This window comes from Haplochromis burtoni, unplaced genomic scaffold (genome assembly GCF_018398535.1).
Source record: "Haplochromis burtoni strain Fernald_Lab_line unplaced genomic scaffold, NCSU_Asbu1 Contig_128, whole genome shotgun sequence".
Classification (NCBI taxonomy): domain Eukaryota; kingdom Metazoa; phylum Chordata; class Actinopteri; order Cichliformes; family Cichlidae; genus Haplochromis; species Haplochromis burtoni.
Window position 1 is genome coordinate 910352 of NW_024582489.1, and position 21999 is coordinate 932350.

A 21999-nucleotide genomic window follows, 5' to 3' on the forward strand; every position below is an offset into this window, starting at 1 on the left:
TTTCGCCGTGCTGCTTTTACTGTTGTGAAATAATTCTCCTCTGTTGCTGACTAATAGTTACACAAACCTGCATGAAGTACAACATACTCTGTTCAACATACTGGGCAGCAGGGTTTTCCAGATCACAACTAGCATGTGCTAAACACTCTTTGCTTATGTGTTTTGTTTTGTTTTTAAATAAAAGCTTTCCAGAAATGCCTTCACTCAGAAGACCTTTGCACATTCCATTGTGGTGAAGCATCCGTGTGGGCTGTAGGCTAATGTGTCACCTGTTCTTAATGCCCTGACTAACTAGTCTGAAGGATCATTAGTAAGCTCAAAGCCTCTCTGTCAGTGTTTAAACAACGACTGGGGTCAAAGTCCGGCAATGGATGTCTGGTGCGAGTAAATAAATAATCAGAGGGGCAGAAAACTGCTGCCGCACTGCTCTCTGTGGAAAAAACTTGACTCCCAGCAGGTGTCTCTGACAGCTGATCAATACTCGGCTGTGATAGTAGCTTTGAGAGTGCGGCCTGAGTCACACTGTGTGTCCTGTCCAAAAACTAAACCCTACAGTCCTCTTCCAGAGATCACAAACTGGTGCATACCTGTGTCAAAGACTGATGTAGCCACTATGACGTCATGCAGTGCTTTTTGGGTTTCGGGATTTTAAAGAAATAATCTTATGACATGAATAAGAGGTGGATCTGACCTTTAATGTATAACTAAAACTTGGTTTGATGACATTAGAATAGGTTCCAGGATTTTCCAAAAGTAGACCACCCTCACTAATGTCTAATGCAAACTCGTTTTGTTCTATAAGTAGACCTGAAACATGACAGAAGCCACAGTACAGAAAAGATTTTTAAGGGTTCTCCTATTAGGTTTATAACTGAGGTGTTTTCAGTGCCACAGGTGTGTAAATGCCTTTAAAAAGAATTTGTGAATGAATGGGTCGTTCTAAAAAGCTTACTGAATTAAACCACACTCTAATAGGATGCAACAAGTCAGAATGTGAAGTTTATTGCCTCCTAGATGTTCAATTATTGCAATTAGGGGCCACGGGCACTGAAGTTACACAGCACTGAGGTGCGTGGTACCCAAAAGACTTAATAACTGCAGAGCTCCTGTTTATGAAGCTCAGTTTTTATCTTCATTGCTTTAATTTTCCTCAAGGAGCTATTTGCTTGGCTTTAGACTCGTTCTGATCTGCTTGTTTATAATTTGGATGCTCTCTGTAGGTTGCAGGCACAGCACTCTGAGGTCATTGATAAGAGAGTGTAAATGATATTGACTTTTTGGACTTTGCTTTCAAAGAGCAGAGAAAGCACCAGTTTTTCTTGATGAAATACTGTCAAAGTATGATGACTGTAATCAAGATGTGCGATTAATCAGTGGCTGTGATATTTACCAGAATTCATGTTTGTATAGAAGCCCTTTGGGAGAATGTAAGCAGTGCTTCTTGCTTTCTTCTCATTCCCATTTTGAGATAACATTTCCAACAGCGCTGGCATCGCATTGTGTAAAAGCCACACTATCCTTGAGGACTTTTTTTTCCCCTCCTTCACTGCGATAAAAATATGCTTCCCACGCCCTTGTGAGTCTTATTCGTGTGTCGCTGCACTTCAGGTTTCTGTGCTGCCAGCTTAACACAAACATGTTGATTTGTGTGTTTGATGTGTGGATGGAAGAACTTGTGGCAGGGTGAATATGAAGGCCTCTCTACCAGTGTGTGCACCTAAGCTGATGATATAGTCATTTGAAGATGAGAAACGGAGAGGAAGCAGGTGGAAGTGCTGCTTCAGTCACACATCCAGTTTGTGTTTGTGCGTTTCTGTCAGCCTCCCTGTCTTTTTCTTTCTATTTCCACCCGACCTTCCACCCACATGCCTGATGTCCTCTCCCAGAGTGTCAGGGCTCTGTATATGTACACACGAAACGAACTGGGAAAGGTGGACTGTGAGGACACACCCATCCGAGCATGCAAACACATCCCAATCTCTCTCTGTCCTTTTTTTCTTTTTCTTTTTGGAGTCTGTCCGGGTCCATTTTTGCTTCTCAGAAACAGCTAACCCCGAGGAGACAGTCGTCCCTCACACAGACGGCAGTATCAGAATAGAACGGATGAAGGAGGAGGAGGATGAGGGCAGCTTATTATCACTGTCAGCAACCCTCACTTTACTCCTCGACACAGTCACATTACCTTAGAGAGGTGGAAAATAACATGTACTCAAGGACTCGCCTATATTTTTCAAGTTTTTTTCTTCAGCGTTATACATTTTAAAGCATTGGTAAAACATGTAGTATTTTTTTGCTCTAGATGTTTCATCTGTGATGTGTTATATAATAACAAAGCTGAAACCGTAACTGACTTTTCCAGAAAACTGAAGAAAACAGCAAATATTCAAATGTGAGCAGTATTTGGCATTTTTGCTCAAAACTGTTGCTGAATATTTTTTCTCATTATCCACTAAGATATAGAATATTTTATTCCTTTTTTGCTAATACGCATGCCCGAGGTGACATACTTCACCTTTTTATTAAAGTAAAAGCACCAAGGGCACGATATAAAAATACATAGTTACAGGTAAAAGTCTTAAATTAAAAAAAAACAAAACAAAACTGCTCAAGTAGACGTCCAGTCCACTGTAACAGTAATATATAGTAGTATATATTGTATACATTAGTGTTTTTTTTCTTTCGTTTTTTGTACCAGTGCATTGATTAATGCATTGGTTCACATTATAAGCAAATGTAAAGAAATTAGCCAACAGAAGTCGACTTAAAGGGCAAAACCCACACAGTGAACATAGCAGGAGAAAGCAAACACAATAAACACACACTGACCCCAACAATGCAGTGAATACACATTTAATACCTGCCTTTTAGTTCTTTAACAGCTGTTTATGTTATTCGTTAATTAGACAACTCTATGCAATGTACAGAATATCACAGAAACATATGGGGTTAGTCTGTGATTTCCACCAGTTACCATTAGAGTCAAACTTCTTGTATCACTTCAATAACTTTATTATAATTTAACCTAGGCTATACATATTTGTTATCATGTACAAATAATATGCATACAGTATAGTTTAATTGAGTATGGATTCCATACAAATAGGTTGACTCCATCAGTAGTTCTGGAGAAAATTATAACAACGATAGAAAATACCAGCTATACAACTGGAGTGTTTATATTTAATGCAGTGTGGCGTTCCTCAGGGTTCAATTTTGGGTCCTGAATTATTTTATTTGGTTTACTAATAATATATATAACCCCCCAAAAATTTATAAATGTGGTTTGACAGAAATATGCTGTCACTGGATTTACATAAAATACCTTTTTGGTGTTTGGAACCAGCAATAAAAAAAAAAAAGGGAGGATCAAGTAAAAGATACCTGGTTTGATCCAAGGAGGAGACACAAATCCCTTTTTGGGTTGTTTCAAGACAGGAACTAACTGCTGTGGTGGTCCTTTGTGAATAAGAAAACAACCAAAAGTATCGTTTTCTACTCATTTAACAATCGAGTGCATTGAATAAAATATATTGTTCTTTTAAAAGATTATATTGTACATAAAGTCTAATAAGAAAAGACCCCAAAACAGTGTGCACTTCTAATGCCATACATTCACATTTTATGAAATATGAAGAAATACACCAGACCGTTAAGATAAGAAAACAGAATAGTAAACAATGCTGATTTAAAGGTGCAGGGCCACAGTGGCTGAGCTGAAGACCTTGATAGTCTCATATAGAGAGCTGCCAATAAGCAATAAATAAACTCTAAGATACTTTTTAAGGTCACTATAACATTTTTCTTAACTGGCTTTGCAATCTGTAAATCACCACATGTCATTTGAACCTCAATAGGATAAGAAAATACACACTTCAAAGAACAAGTGAGAAACTTTAGGAAGAGCAGCACTCACTGATGTGTGGGAGATGCTGTGTGTACAGCGACACAAAAATAGAATTACATTATGAAGGATCTGATCTGGGCGGACGTAAAGCAAGTTACAGGCAGAGTCGTGTGACCTCTTTGTCGCTATTAAGACCTGACCCAGCAGACAAACACAAACACGATTTAATCGTCGTCTCACCGCTACAGCCTCTCTGTAATGGAGTGCTGTGACGGCGTTCCTCAAGCAAAACATGACTCGGCTATGGAAGTATCAGCTGATAGGCCTGAGAGCACGTCCGTATCACTGAAACTCGTCTCCTAGCGAGCTTGTGGACAGAGCACAGAGAGCGAAAGAGACACACCTTTATCATGTGAAAGGTTATTGTGCATGTGTGTGTGCGCGCGCACAGGAGTGCACGTGTGTGTGTAAACAAAGACGCTGTTGTGTGTGTGTGTGTGTGTGTGTGTGTGTGTAGCCTTGTTTCACCACCTTTTGCATACGGCTGTAGATAATTGCGAGCGAGTCAGAGAGAGAGAGAGCAACCCCCACCTGGCTCCCAGTGAACTGTGTACACTCCAAATATTTCCATAGCCAGTCCTCTCACGGAAATGAAGGAGGAAGTCTGAGAGCGGCACAAAGACGAAGGTATCTAATGTGAGCAAGGAGACTGCATACATTAAAATACCGTCACTGTAGGAAACTGCAGACTGACCAGGTAGTTTCACTGAATGGAAGAAACAGGCACAAAGGTCCAACTACACCTGCTCTGCGAACATGGCTGTGCTGCTGAACTCTTATTCTTAATGAAAAATAGATCCATGGTTTGATTTTCAGCATTTATGCAGTGGCCCTGGGAGGTGAAGTGCACTCAAAGTTATGAATTATCAGCAAATAGAAAAACACTGCACACAAAACACAGCAGAAGGAGAAAAAACACATTGGAAATTGAATAAAACACAAAGCATGTAGGAAAGAAAATCTCACAAATCAAAAAAGGTGTTTTAGGGGAGACAATAATGTGACGGAACAGGTGAGGAAGTGATAGAAACCAAAACATGCAGGTAATGTGTGCAATGATGTGTATGATTCTTATAACTCTTTACATGCTTATTAGCTGTTAGTCATACTTGTTTTTAATCTCTGGCTCTCTTCCACAGGATGTCTTTTATCCTGTCTTCCGTCTTTCACCCCAACCGGTCGTGGCAGATGGCCGAGACTGGTTCTGCCGGAGGTTTCTTCCTGTTAAAAGGGAGTTTTTCCTTCCCACTGTCACCAAAGTGCTTGCTCATAGGGGGTCATATGATTGTTGGGATTTTCTCTATGTATTTTTGTAGGGTCTACCTTCCAATATAAAGCGCCTTGAGGCGACTGTTGTTGTGATTTGGCGCTGTATAGATAAAATTGAATTGAATAGAATAGCCGTTTACTGTTAGCTCGTCACCTCTGCAGCTGGTCCGTCACATTATTGTCTCCACAAAAACACTTGCGTTGTGTTCTGTGAACACAACACAGAAGGTTGTTACCTGAACACAGCCTCAGTCAAGAATGTAATCAAAGTGATTTTTTTTGTGTGTGTGTGTGTTTTGCTTTGCTTTCTGTTGTGTTTTTGTTTTGTTGTGCGCTTTTGTAGCATTTCTATATTTGCTGCTGTTTTCTTAAGTTGCAATGCATTTGACGTCTCAGGCCCATCGTAATTTTCACAGATTCTGCTGAATATAATAAGAAGTGAAAGAAGACTCTTTAATCTCCTCCTGCCTTCATTGCACTGCCCCCTGCGTCTTGTTCATGGTCTCTGATTGCAGGAGTGGGGAGTTTTTTTGGGTTTTTTTTTTTTTTGGTAATATAGTAGGTCTTTACTTCTCAATATAAAGCATTTTGGGACAACTGTTGTGAACAAACACTTAAAGTAAAGCAGAAGTTAACTGAATCACACTGACACTTCTGTTAAGGCTGTAAGTAGTGATTATTTTGACTGATTTGTTGGTTAATTTCATTATAATTTGATCTTTTAATTTAGAACATCCACCCCCTCACCCAAAACAAATAAATAAATTCAATCTGTATCATAAAGGAACTATAAAGAAAGAGATATTTGCATTTAAGAATCATAAAAACACTTGGTTTGTGTAATGTGAGTTCATTTTTACTGCCGGATTGGAGTAATTATTCATGACTCCGGAGCTTTGTTTGCTGTCTGTGTTTCTTCTTTTTCCCTTTCAGTAGTTTGATATCTTGTCAGAGAGCATTTGCATATTTAAAAGTCACAAAAGCAGTTTCTAAGTGTATTTGTGTGCGTTTTTGTCATCCACACTGTGTGTATGAGAATGTCACCTTTTATAACGAAAGCTCTTCTCTTCTGTTTTCTTTCCTCCTCATCCTCAGTCCTCATTCTGCAGCCGGTGGAGCGGGATGACCTGAATGGCAAAACCCTGAAGATCACAGACTTTGGTCTGGCCAGAGAGTGGCACCAGACCACCAAGATGAGTGCAGCAGGGACCTACGCCTGGATGGCCCCGGAGGTCATCAAGCACTCCCTCTTCTCCAAGAGCAGCGACGTGTGGAGGTACTGCCCTTGCCTCTTTGTGTGTCACTGCACTTCCCTGGTTTACACATTGACAGATGTCTCCATGCAGCCTGTCAGGGCAGACGACCGGGGAACAGGGTGAATAACCAAAACACTATAAAAGCTGTCAGTGGACTTTCCAGCAATGTGGCATCAGCACAGCGTCTGCAGCAGGACAATGATCCCAAACACACAGCTAGAGTCATAAAAACCTCTGACGACCTACAACAGACAGTGTAGCCTCCTCGGGCCTTGATCTCCACATAATGCAGTCAGTCTGGGGTTACATGTAGAAAGAGAAGATAGTGAGAAAGTCTAAACACACAGGAGCAATACAGGTAGATGCTCGTCTGTGCTACAGAAATGAAAGCTTTTAGGATAAATACTGAGGTGGAGGTGGAGGTGGAGTTGAGGATGCTGAGATTTTCAATGGGAGTGACCAAGAGAGACAGGATTAGAAATGTGAGAAGCAAAAGAGGAAGACTTCAGAGAAGATGTAAGGATGTAGTGAAGAAGGTCATGCAGTGGGTTGGTGTGATTAGAGGAGAGGGCTGGTGAGATGGAGGAAGATGATCTACTGTGTTGGACCTCTAACCGAAACGGTAAGAAGAAGAAGAGCAGGGAAGAAGAAAGTTAAGTAATTAGCAATTCCAAGTGTTCAGGTTGTTTATTTAATAACATGGCCTGCATATAAAAGATAGGCATCATCTGCAGGAAGTGATGCGTGATTGCAGAAGGAAGTCAGATTGACTGGAAATTATGACAACAGCAGATATTCTTCTGATGGTTTCAGTCACTAGTTTCATATTTTATTTAATATCACGTTCACTTGGCTTATACTGGGCCACTTTAATTTCATATTGTGACTGTTTGCACTATATTTAGTGAATAACATTCTTCTTTATATTGCTGCATTATTGAACACATAGCTATTTTACTTTATAGAGGTATTTTCTGTATTGCACAACAGAAAGCTGTTTATTCTACGTTGTACTTATCGACACACATCCCACCCAGCCTGCTTTATCTTTTCTTTTTGACTAAACTTGACTAAATGACTAATTTGCTGTGAATGTTAGATCCACAGCATGTTCTACACTTAAAAAAAATGAAGGTGACAGTTGAAAACTTTTTTTAAGTTAGAATAGATTTAATGTTGATTTCTCATTTTTATCTTTCCTCATAGTTTTGGTGTGTTGCTCTGGGAGTTGCTCACTGGCGAGGTTCCTTACCGGGAGATAGATGCACTGGCGGTAGCTTACGGAGTCGCAATGAACAAGCTGACGCTTCCCGTCCCTTCAACCTGCCCTGAACCTTTTGCTCAACTACTGGGAGGTAAGAAGGTTGTTACCTGAACACAGCCTCAGTCAAGAATGTAATCAAAGTGATTTTTTTTGTGTGTGTGTGTTTGTCACATATGTAATCACGGTTAGCTGAAGATGAAGGTATGGCTGCTCCAGCAGCCGCACTGAAAGCTGTTTGAAAATATATTTGGTTTGTTTCCGGCATGCTTTTGCATATGATCTGGATATTGTGTTTTGTGATGTGTCACAGCGGTATTTCTGTTGGGGTTTGTGGTTAGATTAATAATATATTCATTTCCTGTCTTAAAAATTAGATTTTAAAACATGAAAAACACCCCCAAAAATGGCAACGTAGGAAGTGGTAAGAGAAAAAAACTCAAAAAGTTTACAGGAAGTGGTTTCTAAAACTAAAAAAGTCCAAAATGATGATTATTATTATTGTTATCGTCATCATCAAAAACCCATCCAGTTGGCAGTTTTTCCCCAAGCTTGTGGCAGTTTTTCCACTTCGCTCATGTACACGAACATATATGTTAATTTATCGGCTTACATTTTTTTCATCTTTATGATATCACTTTATATAGTGAGATGGCAAGAATCATAATCTTTATTAACATAGTAGCAATGAAATTTTCCGAGCTCCCTCAGAAATCTTTAAATTTCGGTCCTGCACATTAAATTTACCTGCGTTTACTTTACTATTTCGACCTCACCTTGGAAAATGTTTAAGCTTTACTTTCACTTGCTGCTTTAGTTAGATTAGCAGATTAACAGCTGCACTTCAGAAACATACCTCCTAAAAAAGAGGAGACTTCACATAGGTGGGGGAAAATGTTTTTCTCAGACATTTCTGACTATATTTTAAGGAATATCTGAGTTTTCTGACTTTAATGATCTCAGAGATTACTCGAGTTGTTTTTATTCATTGAATGACTTTAATATGTCTTCCCTTCTCCTTTGTCTCTCTTTATAACCTAGTAAAGCCCTAAAATGTTGCTGTGAATATGACCTTAAACTGTCACTGAAAATGCTGAAACATTTTAAATAAGCCCACAGGCTGTTCATATCCACTGACTTCAAGATCCTGTAACTTTTGAGGTTACTGTTGTTCATTTTAAAACAATTTCTATCCCACATTTGGGAGATGAGAAGCAAACACAGAGATAAAATAGACGACGCGTGTCTGGACGGTTTCATTAACTTACTTTTTATACATGCCTGAGCTCCCCCCGGGCCACATTTCTCCTTTTCACCTTGCAAATAATCGCTGTTAACAGTGGTGGAGTATTAACCGGCTCCTGTTTCAGAGTTCAGATCATCCCTGTTTAAACACACACTTGCTTTATATCTAAGCTGCCCTAATGTGCTTATTCCCAGGTTACTTTTAAAAAAATGTGGATGGTTAAAGCTGCAGGGCAGGTTTAATGTAAAAGACAAAAAAAAAAAAAAAGAGAGAGAGAGATGCGTCTCAAACTGTCAGCACCACAGCACCAAACTTCCCTCCCACTCTGCTGCTTAAAGCTCCTTTCCCCCACTTCATCTTATCCAAGTTCATCCGTTAATCTCCCCTTTGTCATCCCTCGCTACTCTCTACACTCTGTTTACTCCTGTCATCGGCTCACTTTCATCTCCTCTCCCGCCACATGGATTTTATGGTAATTTAGATCCATTAAAAAAATGAACGTCACCTGCTGCAGGCTGTATTTTTAGCCCCTATTTTTTCCATGTTTTCAATTTTCCACTGTTAGTGCTTCTCTTGCGTTAATCTGTTGGACTTTTAGGAGACGGGTTGTGTGTTTGTAGTTAGACGTCGGAGAGGCAGTTGTGATCAGTTTGTGGCTCGGCAGATTATTGTAGGTGTGCGGCATGTTTCGGCAACACTGTCAGTCGGGGTTTGGCTCATGATGGTCGCCATATGCCGTCTCATCTCGCTTCCTTCCACGTCTCCTGTTGCCGCTTTGAGTGCCAGAAAGGGAAGAATTGTCCGAGCCAGCAATTCATGGCTAAGTCCTTTTTGTGCTGTACAAATAACCTGACCGCTGTGTGATAGGCTAATAAACATTAACTGTCGATGGGGTAGAGGGCGAGTCTACTGAAATTATCTATGTGTCATTTTGTTAGACCTAAAAATCCATTTTTAGGTTTTATTGTGTGCTTGTTCATCCATCCAAACATCCCCAGGGTCACGGCGTGCTGGAGCTTATCCCAGCTGTCATAGGGTAGAAGGTGGTGTACACCCTGCACAGTCCGTCGCACAGCCACTGTCTGTCTTTCTAAAACTTGAAGGAAAAATTCAGACAAAATGAATATATAAATCTGATATGTAAACATATCTATCTATATCTAACTATCTGTATTATTTTTTTTATAGATTTTGCTGCATGCATTTATTCTGTACCGTCCACTTCCCAGTATAGGACAAAGCTAATTAGATAACAATCCATGTTTCCATGTTACAGAGACGCCAAATACCAACATTTTATTAAATAAATTAAAATAATAGGAAAGAAAACAGACTTAGTCTGAATTAGGACGTAGCTTTGTCAGAGCAAGATAGTGGCTCAGACACCTGAGTAAAAAAACGACAGGATCCTCTTTGCATTCTGCGACTCTTCACGACCACTTTTGATCACAAGGCGATTGCACAGGTGTCCTGATAGGAGACGACCTTTCTGCAAACTGTCACAGTCTGAGTTGGACTAACTGCATTTACTCTCAAAGAGATTGTTGAAGGTCTGTAAATGTAAAGGGTTTTAAACAATGGTGACATCTTCTCCAAGTATAACAGTGAGTCTTTGTCCATGAGCTCGACTCAGCTGACTGCCAGGCTGGTTGGGTTCTGGTTATGTTATGGTAGAACAAGAAGGTGGATGAGTGGAAATGTAATAGTTAAATATGTAGACGGCTACAGATATGTGATTCTTGCTGACCTATCACAGTTAATTCTGCATTATTAGAAACAGATTACATGTAATTGCCATAAAAAACTAAAGTGTGATAATATTATCTTGCTGGATAAAATAGATAATGACAGATTTGACTTTGAGGACATAATTTGCAGTTTAAAAAAAGGTGATAAATCATAATAAATGTTATTTGTGCTGTTGGGTGTCTCTAGCCCTGACTCAATCACTTCTTTTAACTTGCAAACAGCAGTATTTAAAATGCTTGGGATGTCTTTAAGCTTCTCCAAGTATTGGATTTGAAAACTAAGGTTGATTTTAATTTGTAAGACTTCTACTACCATAATTCAGCATTTTAAAAATAGTTACGATTAGCTCAGTCCCTCCTTTAAAGTCTTTATTTTGGTAAACGTGGTAGTGAGGTTTTTCCAAGGACATTGTGTGAAAATATGTTTTGACATTAGAAGCCTGATTACGTAAGATCACATTTGTTATGCCTTTAAAAAAATGTGTTTATGTATTTTTAAATGTTTCATATTTGAAATCTTTGAAATTTCTGTGACAATTTTACACTTCATTAAGAAAAAGTAGCGTCTGTTCAATTATTGCAAACACAACTTAAATGGTACTTTATTTCACGTGTGCCTGTAATTTTACGTTATAGTTATAAGTCATGATTACAGCTGCGAAATCCATAATAAACAACAGATTCTTACTGTCTGCTGCTCCTCAGAGTGCTGGAGCCCGAACCCTCACGGCAGGCCGTCGTTCACCAGCATCCTGAGGCGGCTGCTGGCCATCGAGCAGTCGGCCATGTTTCAGATGCCTCTGGAGTCCTTTCACTCCTTACAAGAAGACTGGAGGCTGGAGATCCAGCAGATGTTCGACGAGCTCAGGGCCAAAGAGAAGGTGAGAAATGGTGGATTTTTATAAAACATGTCTGCATATAAAAATACTTTAAAGCGCTCGTATGTGCGCGTAGATCCTCTCTGTACTATAATGCTCAGTGTTGTGGTTAGAAGTCACATTGTACAAAGACAGAATGAGTAAATCAGAACTTTAGTTTCCAGCTAAAAGTTGACAAATGTGAGTACATTCGTTTGCTCTTCTTTTCTCCTGTTCTGAGCTGATTTATTCCGACATTCGTGCTTTAATAAAAGTCACATTTCATACGGAGGTGAGAGGAATCTCACCCTGTCACATCTGTGCTGCTTCTGCAAATAAGAATTAAGTTAGCAGCTAACAAAATGCCAGGAAAGAGGTGTCAAAAGAGGTGCTGCGGTAAGCTCTTCATCTTCCCCTGCTTCTCTGCAGGAGCTGAGATCATGGGAGGAGGCGCTGGCCCGAGCAGCCGAGGAGCAGAAGGAGCAGGAGGAACAGCTGAGGAAGAGGGAGCAGGAGCTGGCAGAGAGGGAGATCGACATTGTTGAGCGAGAGCTGAACATCATCATCCACCAGATGTACCAGGAAAAGCCCAGCGTCAAGAAGAGGAAGGGCCACTTCAAGAAGAGCCGATTACTGAAGCTGGGCAGAGACAGCAACTGTATCAGTCTGCCCTCTGGTGGGTGCACACAGGAATCACACCCGGACAGTTTTAATCCGGTGAATCAGGTGCACAAAGGTGGTATGATGTCACTTCCTGTGAGATGGGGTATTTTCAGGTGGAAAATTTAGGACACTGGCTGCATTTGAATATTCCTAAAAGAATGACCTCATATGTCCTTTCCCTAATCTTTGGGAGCTCGTTTCCGCCAGTGAAAACAAAGCGTTTCTGTCATCCATGAGTAAATACGTTTGGGTTATCTCCTCAAAATTCATACTCAAGTTATTGTCTCATCATTAAGTTATTTTTTCAGTTGTTTAAGTATGTAAGTTGAAATTTTGACTCACGAATAGTAAAAGATAGTAATCACTTTTCCTTGATTTTGATGGAAAACATCACAAAGGCAAAGAAAAAATTCATTTTTGATACTTCCCTTTGTGTTTATTTTACCAAATCATTTCATGTAGGCTAACAAGGACGTCCCAGTAAAAAAATATCACTTCATTACTAAAGGTGGAAAGAAAAACCCGTCATATTACTTTGCTAATCCTAACGGCTGCATTTGGGACTCAGTTAATGCAAAGTAACACTTTAGAAAGAAGCAGGTTTTATGAGAGAAGCCTTTCAGTTCAGATGTGTGTTTAACAAAGAGTGGTACATGGCATCCATCATCCATCCATCCATCCATCCAGACTGGAGCCCAGTCTATCACCGGGCTAACACAGAGAGAAACAGCCATTCACTCTTACATTCACACGGCCAGTTTACAGTCAGCAGCTATCCTGACATGCATGTCTTTGTGTTTTTTCATTAGTTAGCTCATCTTTGTCTTGAATCGCTTTTTATTTAACAAGTTTTAAGAAGGAAAACCGAACAGGTGGGGTACTCCAAACATCACTCACAGCTATTTTTTTTTGTTAACCAGTGATGATCAATATTTTGAATAACTAACAGTCCTTTTTGATAATAACATCTTCTTTGATTACTTTCATTACAAGATACAGTGCCGGGACAGCTACAGGGATTTGATAGCCTAGCATCTTTCTCAGCGTTAAACATACTGTAACAAAATACTTGACTTTTACTGCACGATGATCATACTGTGTCACAACGCAAACTCTGCCTCAGCTATTTCTGCGTTTAAGTTTGGCTCTTTTTTCCCAATTGTGTTTCACTGCACTTGGTGTTATTATCTTTCTGTTTCCTGAGGCCTTGATATAATTTAGAGATAATTTTCCCATGAATCTGTTTATATGCTTCAAAATTTCCGTCACTGCATTTCCTAGAATGACACTCTTCCAATATGGTGTTGCTGTCGAGCGAGTTGTAACCCAATAATAAGTAAAGTTAACTTAACTCTGCTTTTCAGTCAATTTATTATCCCTAAAGTGAAAGTAGGATGTAGGAAATCCAAAATATATGTTCTCATGGCGTATTAATACTCTAATACAATAGATGGGGAGACGCCTCCTGTGTGCCTCCTTTTGATGTAATTTCTGTTTATCCTTAAAATCTGCGCCTTGTTTTGTGAGTTCTTTGTCTATCAATCTCTCCTTTTGTCATGTAAATGCTTCTCATATTCCCTGTCTTTGCAGGCTTCGAGCATAAGATCACGGTGCAGGCATCGCCCAGCGTGGACAAGAGGAAGACCCAGGGGAGCGAGAGCACGACCCCGCCTGCCAGCCCTGGGGTCATACCCCGGCTGAGAGCTATCAGATGTGAGCGTTAACGTCAATAAGTCTAGTGAGGATATGGACCGGAGTTTATTGAATGTTTGCTGTGTTTTTCAGTGACGCCGAGTGATGGCAGTAAGACGTGGGGTCGCAGCGCTGTGTGTAAAAAGGAAGACCTGACGACCAATAAGAAGAAAGGACGCACCTGGGGCCCAAGCTCCACCCATCAGAAAGAGAGAGTGGGCGGCGAGGAAAAGTACGTCAACAGTTTTGCTCAAAGTTAAAGATATACTTTGGCTTTGATAATTTAGTATTTTCTCAGGTTTGTTTGAAGGGGGAGAAGTTTTTTTGACAGCACTGTATGTGGAGTGACAGGCCGCTCTTACACGGTTTGATAAACTATGGATTTTGTGGTTAATAATTTCCAGCAACAGGCACAGAAAGTCACAGCTCTTTAATTTTGAACAGAAAGCTTTGTTTTCTGTAAAAACCTGATGAAACTGCAGTGTCAACACCTGCAGGATTATAAGGCCCACTGTCTGTTCACCTGCAGGCAAGAAAAAGGGGCTTCTTCAGATACTCGTCTGGATAACACACAGAAACAAAACCTTTAGATCAATATCTCATTACAGTGAGCGGAGAAGCCAGAAGCAGAGTAATCATCTTCGCTTTGTATGAATCGTGTCCTCAAGTGGCATCGACCCGACCGGTTTATGTCCCTTTTTCGTTTAAAAAATGTTATTTTCACAGCATCTGTTGCCTCTGATAATATATTAAAAAATGGAGTCTTGATGTCCTGCCAGTCTAATTCAAATTCCCTGTTTGCAGGTTGAAGTCTCTCGCAGAGGGAAGCAAAGTTTGGTCATCCAGCGCGCCAAATCTGGGCAAGTCTCCCAAACATGCCCCGATGACTGCTGGCTTCTCCAGCCTGAATGAAATGGGTGAGTCTTTTCATTTCACTGTGCGTTCTGCCTCATTCACACAATCACAAGTGTGAGTTTAATCAATTCTGTCTTTTACAGAGGAATGCAGTGAGTTTGAGGAATCGCCAGGCTCCTTGCTGCCCTCGGAGTCGAGCAGTAACGGGGCCATGGAGGACTCGGGTTCCCTGTGGAGCAGCCTGGGGCCCAACATGGTGCCCGCTGTTGGGAATATGGGCTCCTGTCAGGCGGTTGGAGGCTTGGGAACGGGCGTGAGCTACCAGGACTCCCTTCGTCGCTGCAGTCAGAGGAAGAAGAGCGATATATTCCTGCTGGGTTGCGCCTCTCTGCTCGCCTCGGTGGGTCTCGGACAAGACTTGCTACAGCTGGGAAAACAGCAGGTAGGAAACCCTGAAACTGGGAGAGATACGGTTGAACTCTGGAGCAAGATTAAAGCCATGTTGCATGAGGAAGGAGCTTTTTCTTCATTTGACATTTGGATTTTTATTTTTTTTGCTGCATTTAGAGAATAAAATCGAAAGGTCAAGGGTGACTTTGATCTTGAAATGTCGAGTTTAGTCTCGACATTTAGTTTTTATTCCTCAAACCCCCACAATGAATTTATTTTTTACTTAATACATCTTCATAAGATATGATGCATGGTTTTGTATTCAGAAGATTTTATTATGCTTTTTTGCTATTCAAGGCAGTTCGATTGTTGTGCTAATCCTGTTTATTTGTGTATATCTTTGTGTTTTAATGTCCTTCTTGGAGACACAATCTCTCTTACACAATAACAGACGTGTTCATTCATACACGCATGATTCCACTTTATTAAAGACATGGCCTCTCCACATAAACAGCCTCCTCCTGCAGACGGTTTATTACCTGTTAATATAAAATCAGTGCCTGTCAGAGATCATGTCTCAGAATCTATGATACCAGGACTCCTCAGACTCATTTGAATCATTTATGAAGGATAAACCAGCATGAACAAGCCCTTATATTATCAGTGAGAGATGTGGGATGCTGCTGAGTCAGACCTGATCTTTTGTATTGAGTCAAACATGTTTCCTATTAAAGTACAGGTCGACAATATTATTACTTTATGGTCCTGTGAAAAAGACAGTTTTCACAGGGCTCTTTGCTGCCCCGAAAGTTGAGAATATTTTTACTACTTCCAGAGGAATTAAGAGGGTCAGTAGGAACCAGGTGCTGATAATCAAATTCACTTGATTTAAATGATCATCGGCAAGTCTGAGCACCTCTATAGAAGAAGATGCTTTGGCATTCTGCATATCTGGAGCATTTAGCTGTGTGTTAAAATAATGGCACAAACTTCCTGGGAGTGATAATCCTAGAAAGTTCAAGTTGCGGTTGAACAAACCACAAGAACCTTGGACAAAATGCTGCACTGATCCACCCAAAGGTGGCCAAACATCAACCTGAATGAAATGCTGTCAGAGGAACTTAAGAGAGCTTAAGAGAAGCAAAGACAGTGGGCCAAAATGTTGTTCTTTGCAGGTCACATTGCAGCAGCTGAATTGTTAAACTTATGTGAATGGTGTGTGTTTTCTCAGAATGAGAGTAAAGCTCAGCACGTTTTTGTGGTCTGATGTTCTCTTCAGGTGCTTCAGGATGAGCAGGACCTCCGAGAGGAGCAGCGTAAGAAGAAGGATGGTCTCTTCCAGCGGACGGGACGTTTCCGTCGCAGCACCTCTCCACCCAGCCGAAACCTCTCTCTGTCTCTCTCCAGACACCACGACTCCACGCTTCCCTGCTTGGACCCTTCTCCCTCTGTAACACTGCTCTCTTTGTCCTCTCTGTCGGACTGCAACTCCACCAAGTCCCTCCTCCCCTCTGACCCAGACGATTATCCCCTCACCCCGATGGCTGGGGTCAGAACACCGGCGGCGCCCCCAGCGCCTGCCCTCAACCCACTGTTGGACCTGCGGGCCGAGAGCTTCAAGAAGGAGCCCAACCAGTCGCTCACGCCCACCCATGTATCGGCAGCCATGGCCATGAACCGAGGACACAGACGCACCCCTTCAGATGGGGCGATACGACCCAGAGCCCAAACTCTGGGACACCACAGGACGCCGTCAGATGGGAGCATGCCCATGCCTCCTCCACCGCACATCACAACAAACAAAGGTACGGGACTCAAATCTAGTCTAACTTGTCATCAGAATCGGAGTATTTTATTAATCCCAGGGATTAAAGTGCTTAAAAGTAAATGTTAAAAATCAGGCACTCCATTCATCGTGCAGTATGTTAAAATCATACTGCAAAGTTAAATAAATCCAAAAATAATACAAACAGGTTATTATACGTGAAAACAGTCCATGTGTCACAGGTAGGAATGAGCTCCTGTGGTGTTCTGTGGTGTGTCATGGTCGAATGAGTCTTTTTCTAAAAGTGCTCTTGTGGCTGTTCAGCACGTCATGGAGACCCTGTGAAGGATTTTCCAGAATAACTGTACAGAACAACTTCCTCAGCTTCTTCTTCCTCCATCTCACCCTATCCCAGGCACCCCCCTCCGTCACACAAACCCTCTGCATGTCCTCATTTGCTGCATCCACAAATCTCCTCTGTGGTCTTCTTCTCTTCATCCATCTTCAACATCCTTTCACCAGCATATCCACTATCTTTCCTGTGCGCATCGATTACAAGCACATACCCCACCACAGTCAGTTCCATCTGTGTTGTGTTAGTCACATCATGCTTTATTTTGAAACCTCTGGGTACAATCGAGTCAAATTTGCTGTGCAAAGTGACCCTGAAGTAACTGCAGGGCAGCTTCAGTACCTCGTTTATAACCTCCTTTGGCGGATGCTACACTGGAGCACCCTTCATGAAAGGAAAGGAGATTACATCCCACTCACTGCGATGCAAAATGATCACCAAAACCAACAAAGTGGTGCAGATCATGTAAATGTTAATTATAAGCGTGTTTTCTATTCACAGCGGAACTCTGAACTTTATGTTGCTGTAATAAAATCCACTTTTCCTCATGGTGTTGCCTCTCTTAATCAGATTATTGGTAATGTTTACTATATCACAGTGCATTCAAGGTTTTTCAGTGCTTCACTTTGCATTAGTATTGTCCATGATTATTTGCCAGCCTTCAGGATTATCGTTCATTAAGTTTTTACTTCAGGTCAGCTAGGATAGGCCCCAACACTCTGACCGTTAACTGGTCAAGTGATGGATGGACACAGTTTTACTAAAGTTACAAAAAAAATCCATCCATCCAGCCTAACCCAGCTGTCCTATGGCAAGAGGTGGGGTAAGCTCAATCTGCCAATCTGCTGCTGAGGATGACAACATGCTGTCATGATGTTAAATTTGCATTTTGAAGTCCAGCTTCTGGACATTGTAGTTTCAGCGGGGCAGACGCCTGCTGTACCATTGTCAGTTCTCCTTCACGCCTTTGCTGCAATTAGGAAAAGGAGGTTTGACTTACACTTCAGGTAGTTTCTGCACTTCCTGTGCCACGCCTGTGTTCACTTCATTATGTGGTCTTCTCAGTATTTATACCTGCAGCTCTTCCACTTGCCAGCTCTCTAGCCGTACTCTTATGTTTCCTAGTTTTCCCTCTTTATTGTTTTATTATTTCTTTGTGTACTCTCACTTTATGTTGGACTTTTCGCTGCAGTATGCATACTAAGATGACCCCCGGTGTTGAATGTAATTGTAATATTTGCTTATACCTTGCAGTACTTACTTCTTACAAACTTTCCTAAAGTAAAAGATCTGAGGCAACATAAATTACACACAAATTTGCAGTTAGTGGGCTAACATATGCAAAACATTGCCTCATTATCTGATCTACAGCTGCAGCTGCTGAATATTTTCTAGTGAGTTAGTCCGCAGATGATTTTCTCACTTAATTGCTTTGTGCAAAAAATGTGAGATGGAGATTTGATGCAAAACATCCGTTTTGAGCTTCAGCCCACAGGCATTTATTTGACTACACACTTGCGTATCTGAGCAGCTTAAATCACGAAGTGTTTGCTTGAAACATGACACACCTCTGTTATTATTCTTAGGTATGCAGGACAAGCTGGATATCCCCCGGCTACCTGAACCTGCCATTATCTACCCTCACCGGCGTAAAGCTCCCGCTCCACCCATCCCCGACCCGGATCCTCACAGCCTCATCAGCCCCCTGGAGAGGCCCAAGACGCTGGAGTTTGCCCCCCGACCGAGGCCAACGCCATCCCGGGTAAGACCTGATCCCTGGAAGCTGGGCTCTCTCTCCCGGACCCTGAGCTCATCGCCGGGCAGCAGCTGCGACAGCCCCCTCGGTTCAGGGGACAGCAGCGCTAGTGCGGCGCGACCCAACCTGATGGACATGGACATGGAGGGCCAGAATCTGGACCACACTGTTCCTCTGTGCGGGCAGCTACAGCCTGCCACCCTATGTGGGCAGCAGTACTCGTAGTAAAAATCAAAGAATAAACAAACATTTTAAGGTTTTTTTTTTCTTTTGCATTCAGACCTGTTCCAGGACATGACAGCTTGGGCCGAACAAGGAACGCCTACTGATGTCTGAGCCGAGCAAAGTGCACTCTCACCGAAGTTTGCAAAAACATCCCACTTCTTCTCTTGTTGTTTTAAGGACCCTCATGCAACTCACCTCACTTGTGTGCCCTAATAAGGTGTTAAACCCTCACAGAAAGCCATTCGTTGATAGTGCTCACTAACCTGCACGACACTGAGGGTCCAAGAGGCCTTTTTAACAGCCTTGTAGTGCGCCCAGTCCCACTTTACCTTTCTTTTCCTGCCCAGAAAGGCCATCTCTACCTGCTTCCTGGTGCCCTACGACCAGGCTACATTTCTTTAAAAGCCATTCGAGTACTCAAACAGCCGTTCTGTGACTTCACTAACTGCTCATTTCAATCCATCTGCTTGTGCTTTTGCCTGTCTGCATAGCTTTCCACTTTCTGCTTGCATGTTTCTTCCCTGAAGGCGGAGCATTTTCATTATTTAAAAAAAAAGAGGCGCTGATATTGTGAAAATCTTGTGTCCTTGTTCCTTTTTTGCACACTGTTTGTCATGCCAGTGCACAAACAAGCCCTATAAAATCAGCTCCACCTTCTTCATCCTCACACGTGTCATCTGTCGTCCTCTTCTCTCCCAGACTCGAGACAGGAAAAAGCCTTTTTCTCACTGGTGGTGTATATCCTCAGCCTTGTAAGGTAAAAATTAAAAAAATAAATAAATCAGAGTTTATTTTCTCAGTGCTTGCACCATCCCTGCTGCAGCCTGTTAGCAAAAATGTTTTTCTATTGGTCCAGCAGCCCCGGTGTGCGTCTCTGTGTGTGAATGTGTACATATACATATATGTATATGTATTTATTACTTTACACGTGTGGATTAAGGAGATACGCCTGTTTCTGTGTGCTGGTGCTTTTTCAGTGCATGTCATTTCACATGTGAACGGTTTTTCACTTCTTTAAAATGAGACCACTGGTTGCCACACATCTGTTCCTCTCCTCCGTCTTTTTAAATAACTTTTTATGGAGACATTCCTTACATACCGACGGTCTGGTCCCATCCTGCTCACGCCATTGAAACGGACACAAAGTAGAAAGCGCTGACAGAAGCCCGCCACTCGATTCCAAACTTCACCTTCTCTCCTTTTCATCTGCTGTGTTCGATGTCACCTGCACTTTAAGTTGGGCAACTGGTGGACCAGCTCGGCACAAAGTGCTCCCGTCATGGCTGACAAATCAACTTTTATCTCCGGAGTAGTTTTTGAACAGAGGACGGTTCATCCTGGCTACAGATGTTATTACTTGACTGTGCAGATTTCTTTGTGTGTGTGTGTGTGAGTACGTGTGTGTGCGCGCGCGCATGTTTATTATTTGTATGGGATGATGACAATCCCACTGGTTGAAGGGTGAGCCCAAACTCATTCCCGTTGTGTGGTTAAGAACACTGAGTATTTATTAAATGTATTGTTATTATGGAAAAGGGTTAATTATGATTGCGATGCTCTTCCTGGGATATCTGTATATATTTGTTTAGTATAAAATGAAAAACCAAGGAAAACCTGGGAAGCTGAAACATCCATGTTGTCTTCGGTCTCAACCTGTGACGTTTCTACGGTTCAATGATGAGTAAATGTGAAACGAATGAGAGACAATGAAATAAAAACAAACAAAAGATGCTTCAGTGTCACGACTGCATCTGGTTTTGTTATTGTCACGAAGTCACAGACTTTCAGATGAAGAAGTAGAACTGAAAGCATCGGGCTCAGACTGAGGTGTGAAATTATCAACAAAATGCACTTAAAGGGCCAGTTCATCCCCCCAAAAACATGCATGTTATTGTTCCCGCAGTTCTGTTTATCCTTCTCAATGGTTCTGGTGTGAAATATAAGCTGATGAGCTTCAGAGATGCCTGTTGCAGTGCTGTGAAAAGGCATTTGCCCCCTTCCTGGTTTCATAGGTTTTACTTTTTGCATATTTGTCACACTTAAATGTTTCAGATCATCAAACACATGTCAATTCTAATCAAAGATAACCTGAGTGAATACAAAATGCAGTTTATAAATGAAAACGTCATTTATTAATGGGGGAAAAAAGTTATCCAGACCTTTTAACTTTTTCACTTTCTGTGAGTGCTGTAGATGTGCACTCACCATGAGACGTTCAAAAAGCCCCAAAACTGTTAGATATAGTGTTGGAGGCTGGTTTTCAATGTAACCTGTGTTTCAGTCTTTTCAGTGAAACCGTGCGAGAAGTCAGCAGTCTTCTATCAACAAGACAAATAGACAAGTTAGACGTAGCAGAGGTGACGGAGGACATCATTAAAGGACCTCTAAAGTTGGTCTTGGTTATATCACACTGCTGCTGTCTCACGTTTCACACTGGTGGGAGCAGCAGAGACAAAGGCGCCTGTAGCAGCAGGCAAACTCCTCTAGGTGTCACCACTGTGCCCTATGATGTCATTTCTTTCCCATGTCTGCTGTTTTTCTCCCGTTGTCCCCTCCTGACACTGCAGCTGCGCTGGATGATGGCACGTGAATGTGTTAGCGTGCATTTTAGCACAGTTAACAAAAACTTACAGGTGAAATGTGACACGTGAGAAATAAATAAATTATCAACATGTGAACAAAATGTGAGATTTGAGCTGCAACCTCGCAATGTAAAGATGGTTCAAACGCGGTGCATACAGATGTCTCTCTCTCTCTCTC

The 21999-nt window shown here is 41.6% G+C and overlaps 1 protein-coding gene across 1 annotated transcript in view; it reads left to right on the top strand.

The window, feature by feature from the left end:
* Positions 1–20978, top strand: part of map3k10 (mitogen-activated protein kinase kinase kinase 10) — a 45245-nt gene extending 24267 nt beyond the window's left edge. The window contains exons 2-11 of the mRNA XM_005929987.3: positions 6269–6449; positions 7636–7784; positions 11390–11565; positions 11971–12217; positions 13795–13917; positions 13990–14128; positions 14701–14813; positions 14895–15193; positions 16421–16946; positions 18845–20978. Of these exons, the coding sequence (XP_005930049.1) occupies positions 6269–6449; positions 7636–7784; positions 11390–11565; positions 11971–12217; positions 13795–13917; positions 13990–14128; positions 14701–14813; positions 14895–15193; positions 16421–16946; positions 18845–19239 (2348 nt within the window). The 3' untranslated portion in view covers positions 19240–20978. The remainder of the gene's footprint in view (positions 1–6268; positions 6450–7635; positions 7785–11389; positions 11566–11970; positions 12218–13794; positions 13918–13989; positions 14129–14700; positions 14814–14894; positions 15194–16420; positions 16947–18844) is intronic.
* The last annotated feature ends 1021 nt before the right edge of the window (positions 20979–21999 follow it).